At 43.2% G+C, this 11,135-nt stretch overlaps 1 protein-coding gene across 2 annotated transcripts in view; it reads left to right on the top strand.

Annotated features, from left to right (window-relative positions):
* The first annotated feature begins 867 nt into the window (after window positions 1-867).
* The window catches only part of LOC119979630 (serine/threonine-protein kinase 32C), a 428,471-nt gene continuing 418,203 nt past the window's right edge, over window positions 868-11,135 (top strand). For both annotated transcript variants that reach the window (XM_038822141.1, XM_038822143.1), the window contains exon 1: window positions 868-1,486. In XM_038822141.1, the coding sequence (XP_038678069.1) occupies window positions 1,393-1,486 (94 nt within the window). In that variant the 5' untranslated portion in view covers window positions 868-1,392. The remainder of the gene's footprint in view (window positions 1,487-11,135) is intronic.

The following is an 11,135-nucleotide window of genomic DNA, read 5'->3' as shown; positions in this document are numbered from 1 at the left end:
TATCTGGGAGTAAATGCATTGTGACCAAGGATAGATGGAAATTACCCTTCCAGCGAGGCATCCAACTCAGTGTAATCTTGTTACTTGGATAATTCACAAGTAAATCTTTTAAAGTGAGCTATTAGAAGCTGGTTCCAGATTGCCCAGCAGGTAGTTCAAGGGGACCTGTCGCTGCTCGCACGTAGTTACATGGGGTTTTGAGCTATATTTTGTTTTGCTGAGAATTCTTGATTTGCCGATTTACATGTCTCTCCAGTGTTGAAGAATCGTTGGCTGTTTGCCACAGGGATGTGGGAGTAATAGATAATGGCTGGATCGGCGATTGCATTGAATATGAAAAGAATGACTCGTGGATTTCCAAGGCTGTGCACAGTCCTTTCACTTTCATGTTAATATTATACCTTCAGGGAACAACATGGGCCACACATACACTGCACGTTCCAAGCCGATGAGCAAACAGGAGCAGGTTCTCACGTGCTCAAGAGGCTGGGCTGTTTGAACGACCCTTTGTTGATTTGCACTTTGCCAGCCCATAATTATGCTCAATGTTTTCAGGATTTTACTCTTCCCTGTGTTTATATATATATGTGTGAGTATCAGAGGATCTTTGAAATCTCTCAAATTTTAAAGTAGTCCCCCCCCCCCTCTCATGCCCGCTCGCCGGCGCCGCCAATCCAGCAGACTTGCTGCCACCACCTTCCCTTTCCCTCGAAAGCAGCAGCAGCGGCGAGTGGACGCTTCCTCTCTGATTGACTAGACAGGCGGCCAATGGGTTGAGAGGGATCGTCCTGGTGGGGCGGGGCCGGCCACCCGGGAGCCAATGAGCGCGGGTGAAGGGGGCGGGATCCGGCGGCGTCGGTGGTGGATGCCGATCACATCGCGCGGGGCTTGTGTTCAATGGGAGTGAGCGGGGTGGCAGCGCAGACTGACCCCCAGGCAAAGCAAAGCAAGGACTGGGCTGAGCCTCCACAACAACAACACTGCCTCGCCCAGCTCACCCTCGTCAGTGACACAAGCCATCCACCGCAAAAGTTGCGCTTTCAGCTCTTGAGCCATTTGCATCTCAAAAAAAATACCCTCAGCCTGCCTAACTCCTGCTTCCCCCCGCGCGATGTGCCAGTGGCGCTGGTGTGGGGACCAGCGAGCTGGCTGCTGCCTCCAGAGTCTAACCGCCCAGGGCTCCAGCGAGTAGTCTTCCATCTCCGCGCACCCGCCTTTATTTCTCCCCGTTGTACGCGCGCACACAGTCTTTTTAAAAAAACACACACCTAGAGCAGGACCACATTTCCGGACCTGCACGATATGGCCGTGAGGCGTGAGTGAGAGTGACTGGTCGGAAGATGCTAGCTTCCAGCTACTGCACAGCTACCACCGTGTTGAAGCCACTGAGGAATGCCAGCCGCTCGGCTCCTTAAATGGATCAGAGGTGAGAGGATGGGAGCGAACAGTTCTTCAAAGCGGCCAGTTTTTGATGAGAAGGAGGGAGGTAAGCACCGAACCACTCCTGCCGGTTGATTTATTGTTGGGGTGGGATGTTATTTTCCACTTTCCCGTTTGGGTGCACCAGTACTAAGATCATTTTATTTAATGCAATGCGCTCACTTTGAAGTACCAATAAATATAAGTAACTTTTAAGGTGCACAAGGTTAGGGGGCAGTTTTATAACATCTATTTGGAAAGTTAGTTATTCTCCACTCTGCAGCCGCCACTTTTACTACTTATTTAGGATAGCAAATCGGATGTGCGAACCTTCAGGAAGCTGTTCTGGACAGATGTTGTGTCAGTCTTGGTGTATTCAGCACTAAAACCCCAGGAAGAATCCAAATAAATATAGCACCGCAGACTCTTAGGAAGTAAAATTAGTCACGAGTTTTCTGTATATATTTTCCAATTTCTAACCAGATGCAGAGCCGGAACTCTGATGTTGTATTACCTTAAGCACATTTACTGCGCTCCTGAACAGCATTATTACATTGATGTCTAATTGGATTTGTCAGTAATATGGATAATACTATAATGGGTACTTCTTTAATGCTGCAGCATATTTTATTGCCAGATCCTTTCTGATGTACTGAATGTTAATCTGCATACAGTGCTGTTTGTGAAGGAAACAATCCTCAATATTGCAATTACAGTGTACACATTCACAGTGCATGCATTTTAGCAGAATCGTACTGAAAACTTTACAATGCCCGTTTTTATCATGCAATTCGACGCTCTTCAATGAAAAACATCATGAACTTTCATATGTTATCTGTAGCACGGATACACGATGAGCAAAGTAACATTTTCTCACGACTGACTGCACATTTATCAGTGACGGAAGAATCGACAGACTCTGATTAAAGTTTGAATAGCTGGCAGCTGAATAATAAAGCATGCAATTTCGGTCATAACAATATATTACATTGCACTCAATAATTATTTATGTTTGCCTTTTGTTGCTGTTTTCAGTATTTCTTAGCTATTTGCACAGGTTTCTTTCTGAGTATTTTATCCTGTGTAGCATATTTTTTTTGAAGACTTTCTGTCCCATTGTTTTGTGAAAGGTATTGCATCTGTACCCACTGGCCAATGTGATATTGTAAATGGTCCTCTCCTCGGGTACTGCAAAACCTGCCATCGCTTAAAAAACCGACCTTTCAATCCTTGCAAACTACTATCCCAGCTGTGACCCCCCTTTTTGCTCCCAGTTCTTGACCTTGTCACCTCCCATGCTGATTTGCCTCGAGCTCCAGGTCCCAACTATTACGATGCACTCTTGGGGAACCACCCTCATTCTACCCTCTTGGGATCATCTGAAACTCTACAGCCTGTGTCATAACATGCACTAAAATGCTGTTTACCCATGTTCACCAAAATTCCTGGTATTGTACTGCCTAAATTTTAAAATTCTCAACTTTGTTTTCAAATCCTTTCATGGCCTTGCTCCTCCCTATTTCTGTCTTCTCTTCCAGCCCCGCAACCCTCTTGAGATATATGTGCTCCTCAAATTCTGACTTCCAGAGCATTCCTGAGTTTAATTGTTAAACAACTGGCGGCCATATCTTCAACTGTCCGGTTGCTCTGAAATACCTCTCTTAAGCCTCTCAGCATGGCTCCCTCTCTTTCCTCCTTTAAAATTCTGAAAACAATTTTGATCATCTCCCCATATATCTCCTTATGTATTTGACCAATGTTGCTTTGAAGTGACTTGGGACCAATACCAGCAATGGGTGGGTTGTCTTACGTTGGTTGAAGAGAGAGGTTAGATTTGTATCAACTTGGGTTCAAAAAAGTAACAGGTTTCTTGGTAGAAATCTTTACGATCCTGGGGGTTATTGACAGGATGGTGGTGGAGGTGATGTTTCCTCTTGTTGGAGAATTTAGAACTACGGGTTACTAAATGAGACTTTTTTTTATCTCAGAGTGTCGTGAGTCTCTGGAACCCTCTTCCTCAAAAGGCAGTGGAAGCAGAATATTTGAATATTTTTAAGACAGAGCTTGATAGATCATTGATTAACAAGGGAGGGGTGAAAGGTTATCGGGGGTAGGCAGGAATGTGGTTGAAGTTACAATCAGATCAGCCATGATTTTATTAAATGGCGGAACAGGCTGGAGGGGACCAAGTGGCCTAGTCCTGCTCCTAATGTGTATGGTTGTACAACATTTTATTCTGTTGTTGGTGATATATAAATACAAGTTATTGTTGTGACTTATAGAATGGGTACTAATTGTCGATACCAATTGTATGATTGGGCTGGGTCTTTGACGGGAATTGCGCATTATTGAAGGAATGGCCTACGATTTTATTTTAAAAATCAAAAATGACCAACGAAACAATTTCATAAAGGCAGTCACCCAGGACTAGTAACAACTTTGGGGATGAGTGTTGGGTTTTAGGGTAATAATGGAAAATGGGCCAAATGAGTTGTTATGATCCCCTTGGCGATTAATAACCTTTACGAGAAAGGAATCCCCACAATGCCAATGGAAAGAAATCTGCTGCATAAGATTTCACTGCTAAGTGTAACATTTACTGTAACAAATCAATATATTTCAAACATCAATTAACAGGTGAAGGATATTTCAATTAAATTTCACTTTAAAACATTAATGCAACTAAGATTATGTCTCATATAATTGCAAACCCTTGCATTATTTCCCACAATAATATGGCACCATGTGCCATCTTATAAAGTTTCCAACTCAACCTCCCAGGACCCCTCACTTCCCACTCAATTATTTCCGCCCTTGAGTTGCGTTTACCAGCAGCCGGGGTCCATCTGAATTCCTGGAACATGGTGAATACCGAAAGGGCGCATGTCTATAAACCCTCTCTCACTTGGGCCACAACAGATCTGATGGTGTAGCTTTAACCAAACAACCATCATATCAAGCTATGGTCTGATTCTCTGAAACAAACATTCAGCTTACCTCTTCTTACTGATGAGCAGAAAACAAATCTATTTGTGGAGAGCAAGGATTGTTCCACTCATACGATTTCTGTGTTCTGAACATTTTTGAACTGGACACCACTAAAATTAGCTTTCTATTTACTTTTTGGTTCAACTTTCATCGCCATAACAACCTCAGGTCACATGGCCATTTCTTGGAACCTAATGATGTAATAACTAGGACGCCAATTAACCCCAATTAGAATAATTTCCAGTTTCATTTTGGTCATTCAGAGGCCATTGCAAAAAAGAAAATGAAGGTGTTTTCCAAAGTAACTGTCTTCATGCAGTCAACATAGAAAGAAAGTGCACCAAAAAGTGCAACAGAAGGTGCTAGATGCGTCCTCTTTACATCAATTGTTTTCAAGTTTTCCTACATTTGCTCATGTGACAGAATTGTTTTATTTATTGCTAACTGCAGCAGTGCAAAGGAAAAGTGTTAACTTTTTGCTGCAACTGATCACTTCAAAATAAGCAGATCCACATAAATGTATCAATTTATTTACTTCTAATTTGGAAGTTTCCTGAGATTTAAAAAAAATTAATGATGAATATAGAACATAGAACATAGAACGATACAGCGCAGTACAGGCCCTTCGGCCCTCGATGTTGCACCGACATGGAAAAAAAAAACTAAAGGCCATCTAACCTACACTATGCCCTTATCATCCATATGCTTATCCAACAAATTTTTAAATGCCCTCAATGTTGGCGAGTTCACTACTGTTGCAGGTAGGGCATTCCACGACCTCACCACTCTTTGCGTAAAAAACCCACCTCTGACCTCTGTCCTATATCTATTACCCCTCAATTTAAGGCTATGTCCCCTCGTGCTAGCCACCTCCATCCGCGGGAGAAGGCTCTCGCTGTCCACCCTATCTAACCCTCTGATCATTTTGTATGCCTCTATTAAGTCACCTCTTAACCTTCTTCTCTCTAACGAAAACAACCTCAAGTCCATCAGCCTTTCCTCATAAGATTTTCCCTCCATACCAGGCAACATCCTGGTAAATCTCCTCTGCACCCGTTCCAAAGCTTCCACGTCCTTCCTATAATGAGGCGACCAGAACTGTACGCAATACTCCAAATGCGGCCGTACTAGAGTTTTGTACAACTGCAACATGACCTCATGGCTCCGGAACTCAATCCCTCTACCAATAAAGGCCAACACACCATAGGCCTTCTTCACAACCCTATCAACCTGGGTGGCAACTTTCAGGGATCTATGTACATGGACACCGAGATCCCTCTGCTCATCCACACTACCAAGAATTTTACCATTAGCCAAATATTCCGCATTCCTGTTATTCTTTCCAAAGTGAATCACCTCACACTTCTCCACATTAAACTCCATTTGCCACCTCTCAGCCCAACTCTGCAGCTTATCTATGTCCCTCTGTAACCTGCAACATCCTTCCGCACTGTCTACAACTCCACCGACTTTAGTGTCGTCTGCAAATTTACTCACCCATCCTTCTGCGCCCTCCTCTAGGTCATTTATAAAAATGACAAACAGCAACGGCCCCAGAACAGATCCTTGTGGTACGCCACTCGTAACTGAACTCCATTCTGAACATTTCCCATCAACTACCACTCTCTGTCTTCTTTCAACTAGCCAATTTCTGATCCACATCTCTAAATCACCCTCAATCCCCAGCCTCCGTATTTTCTGCAATAGCCGACCGTGGGGAACCTTATCAAACGCTTTACTGAAATCCATATACACCACATCAACTGCTCTACCCTCGTCCTTTACATCCTTTACATTTTTAGCTTTACAATTTTGACTCACTTGTTTTGGGATCAGAATTTCTCAAAACAGAAAATCGGCCCAAATAAAAGCAAAATGCTGCGGGTTTCTGAAATAAAATCAGAAAATGCGGGAAAAACTCAGCAGATCTGGCAGAATATATGCAGAGAGAAACAGAGTTAATGCTTTGAGTCCGTAAGACTCCTTTTCAGGGAATAAAACCACACATGTTGGATCTAGCGATCTACAAGGACAGAATTAAATTTATTGCAGATGTTGCAGGTGGTGAACGTATTCTGCTATTTAATTATACCGTGGCTGATTTGTATCTCAAGTTAGTTTACCAGTTGTTGGTCCATAACTCTTGCTATCCTTACCTAACCAAATTCTATCAATCACAGCCTTAAAATATCAATTGAACCCCAATATCCGCAACAATTGGGAAAGCGCGAATTCCAGATTTCCACTTCTGTGTATAGAAAACATGTTTTCCTGATTTCACTCCTAAATTGACCAGTTCCTTTGTTCTGGAATCTTCCATCAGAGGATTATCTGGGCGAGATTTTCAATCGCCCACAGTGGAAAAGTAGGTATGGATGTAAACTGGAAGCTGAGCACTTGGAAGGATTGCCAGTCTTCCAGCACCTCTGGGCATGTCAGAAATTTCAATGGGAGGGGGAGAATGAAACTTACATAACCACTGGTTGTTATGCTTTTTAAGCAGGCTGGTGAAGACAGTCAAATTTCACTGCTAATACGGGAAAGAGTGTATGGCCTTAGACTCATCGGGGAGCACATTGGGGAACTAGTATTCATTGTGGCTGTTGTTCGAAAAACTGTGTCTATAAAGAAAAATGTGCATCAGTAAGGGAACTGAGGGTTATGGGGATAAGGTGGGAAAGTGGCATCGAGGATTATCACATCAGATCAGTCATGATCTCATTGCATGGCGGAGCAGACTTGATGGACTGAATGGCCTACAATGGCGTTATGGTTCATGCAATGGCACAAATTTTCCATCATTTGAGCAGAGCTGCTTGAGTACCTTTTGGAGTGAGTATTTGGATCCTTGGGTGAACAGTGAGGCTGCTGGTCCTTTGCTCTCCTGCCAGCTCCATTCCTCCTAGCACCGGAAGCCCCACAATAGCTGCTGTTTGCTTTTTCCGTCATAATATCTCACCTCCAGGCCACTCCTGGTGCCATTATTTGGTTTCCGAATTTGCCTATGTTCAATTAGGCCCTTTGTCTTTAAGAATCACTTTGCATCACTGACGTCATGAAGCACAGGACATGAAATGTTCCAGCTGATCATTTAGCACATTAAATTAAAAATCCAGCCCTCTGTGACTTTATCATTTTATACACCTCAATAAATTACCTCTAAACTGAAGGGACAAGAAACTAAGTTAATGCAACCTCCTCCCATTATTTATTCCTTTAAACTCTTGTATCATTGTTGTGAATATGTGCTAACTTCTTGGGTTAATGCATTCTCCCTGAGGTAACCAAAACTGAATTCTGTATTTGAAATAGACCTGACCAATGTTCCACACAACTGAAGCATAACTCCCTCTTCTTTGCATTCCAGTATCCTTGAGATAAAAATCAGCATTCTATTAACTTTTTTAAATTACTTCTTGAACCTGTGTATTGATGATTTGTACATAGCCAATTCCAAATGCTCCTCCACAGCTCAAGGGTTTTCATCATAAGTAAATCTTTTGCTTGTTCTTCCATGATTCCAAAGAGAATTACCTCGTATTTCCCACAATTAACCATGTTTGTCATATATTGTCCAACTCGCTTAATCTACCTGTGACCCTCAGTAATTTCCTCCCTGTATATACACAACTACTTATTGATATACATGGTGAGAAAGGAGAGGCCCCAGTAGTGCTCCCTGAGGAACATCACTTACCACATCCTGCTAATCATAAATATATCCCATCTCTTGGGCAGGTAGGATGGAAGAAAGGAAGAGGTGACAGGTTTGCCCCAGCTTTGCAAAGGCCAGCCCCAGTTTGAGGTGCCTCCTTCCTTCCTGACATTTTTCATGTAGGCCATAAGAAGTATACATATATTCACGTATCAGCCGTATCATGATGTGAGCAACCTGTTATCCAGATTAATAGGCTTGTTAACAAACCATTGAACTTGAAGAGAACTTCTGCCAGGTTTTACACTTTTAAACAGAAGAAGCAAAACAAATGAAAGGCACCACAATGGTACCTGTAAGCTATGGACAACAGTCTACTCAGTTCCCAGTAATGATAGTGATGGATGAAGGACCAAACCTTCTCGGTTGCAATTGGCTCCAAGAAATCAAGTTGAATCGGGCCAAGATTTTACAACTGAGGGAAGGAGGACTGCCCGAACTGATAAGAAAATAAGAAGGGAACATCTTCTGTGAATTGGGCAAAATCAAATGATTTATGCAGATCCAGAGGCGACTCCCCTTTGTGGCAAGACTGGTACCATATGCCTTATGAAAAAAGTGGATATTGAGCCAGCCATTTCAGTTTTTTGGAATGGGCAGTACCTATAGTCCCCTTATTGAATCCGGACAAGACCATCCGCATTTGGGGCAATTATAAGCTAGCATTTAACCAGGCTGCCAAGCTGGATAAATAGCCAATCCTGAGAAGGGCCTGTTCTGTGCTGTACTGTTCTATGTTCTGTTCTATGAATTGAAGACCTGGGTGCAAAGCTGGCAGGAGGTCAATCTTACACAAAATTGGTTACGAGTACCCATACCAACTCAAATTACATGATACTTCTTGGCGGGTATGTCATGATAACTACACAAAGGCCTATCCCAGTTACACACACCTGCCTTTTGAAGGGCTTCAGCATGTGCAATATTCCGAAGGACAATGAAGAGTCTGCTACAGGGGCTACAATGGGTTGTAGTATATCTCAATTATATTCTTATAACTGGACCGACAGAGGCCAAGCGTCTAGCAAACTTTGAGAAGGTGTTAAAGAGATTTCCGGAAGCTGGAGCTCACCTCACATAAAACATACAGTGCAGAAGGAGGCCATTCAGCCCATTGAGTCTGCACCATCCCACTTACGCCCTCACTTCCACCCTATCCCCATAATCCCATAACCCCTCCTAGCCCTTTTTTTGGACACAAAGGACAATTTAGCATGGCCAGTCCACCTAACCTGAACGTATTTGGACTGTGTGAGGAAACCGGAGTACCCGGAGTAAACTCGCGCAGACACGGGGAGAACGTGCAGACTCCGCACAGACACTGACCCAGCAGGGAATCGAAACTGGGACCTTGGCGCTGTGAAGCCACAATGCTATCCACTTGTGCTACCATGCTGCCCTTTCAAGCCACTAAGGTGACCTATCTGGGGCACCATGTAGATGCATAATGATTACACACCATTGAAAAAGAGGTCAAGGCGATAAAGGAGGCATCTGCCCTAACAAACACAACTCAAATACTTTTTGGGGAAGGTAAACTACTATGGACGTTCCATTACTAATTAGCGATTATTGCATAGTCTGCTAAAGAAACAGCATTGTTGTTTTTGGAAAGCTCCCCAAGAGGAAGCTTTCAACGGATTAAATAAATTGCTGCATTCCTCAAACCAGTTAGTATACTTCAACTCACCTAAATAATTCATATTAACCTGCGGTACCTCCATATGGTGCTGGTGTGGTGTTATATCCAATGAGATGGACAACAGCACTGAAAATCCGATAGCGTTTGTGTCAACAACCCTCTCAGAGGCTGAAAGGGCTACTCACAAATTGAGAAGGAAGGACTACCAATAATCTTTTGCTTCAAGGAATTCCACCAGTACTTGCAAGGTAGACCTTTTACCATCGTTTCTGACCACAAACTGCTCTTGGATCTCTTCAAAGAGGACAAGGCAATCCTGCTGATCGCCTCAACAAGAATTCAATGACGGTCATTATTTCTGTCCACCTACCAACGATAAAGCACCAACATGGAACACACATAGCAAGTGTGGATGCTCTTAGCTGCTGACCTTTTTTCAAGAAAGTATCACATGAACTCCAGTATCAGAAGAAATCATCATGGCATTACATTTTTGGACCCATTGCTAGTCTTGGTGAAGCAGATAAGGAACTGAGCCAATCGAGATTGGCTTCTGTCGAAAGTGAGAGACAAGATACTTACCGGATGGATAAATGAGCCAGTTTCCGAGGAAATGAAACAATCCTTTACCCGCAAGAATGAATTGTTTTGCCAGGTTGGTATCATACTCCGGGGAGCAAGAGTAGTTGTTCCTGTACCAGGCAGGGAGCTGCTCCTTCTGAATTACTCAGCCCTCATCCTGGCATCTCTAAGAAGAAGATGCTTACCAGGAGTTGTGTATGGTGACCTGGTATTGTTGCTGATACCAAGAAGCTAGTTAAGCACTGTCAACAGTGCCAACTGCAACACATGTTGTCTGTTGCAGCCCCACTGCACCCCATGCGTACAGAGCCATATCGATTATGTTAGTCCATTCCTGGGCACAATGTTTTTTGCTCATAATTGATGCACACTTTAAATGGATGGACATTTTTGAGGTGAAGTCACCTGCTACCTTCAAAAGAATACGCAAATGCTTTTCAACTCGAGGATTACCTGAGGTCTACGTATCAGGCAATGGAACCATCTTCACAAGTACATAATTCCAAAACTTCACTGCTCTCAACAGTATTAAACTGTGACTTGCCACCTAGCACCAAGTGGACCAAGTGAGTGCATCCAAACTTTCAAGTCTGGTCGAAAGAAACTGTCAGGAGAAACCTTGGAAACCAAAATCTCACAATTCCTCCTTTAGCAATCGTAACACTCCACGTGCAACAACAGGAGTTCCACCAGCAGAGCTGCTAATGAGACATCGGCCTGGAATAAGATTGGGCTTTGTGTTTTCAAATTTTCCTGGGAGGGTAGAAGCCATCTAAAGTAATCAGAAAG

Source organism: Scyliorhinus canicula, chromosome 16 (genome assembly GCF_902713615.1).
Source record: "Scyliorhinus canicula chromosome 16, sScyCan1.1, whole genome shotgun sequence".
Lineage (NCBI taxonomy): Eukaryota > Metazoa > Chordata > Chondrichthyes > Carcharhiniformes > Scyliorhinidae > Scyliorhinus > Scyliorhinus canicula.
This window is presented reverse-complemented; position numbering and strand designations above follow the sequence as displayed.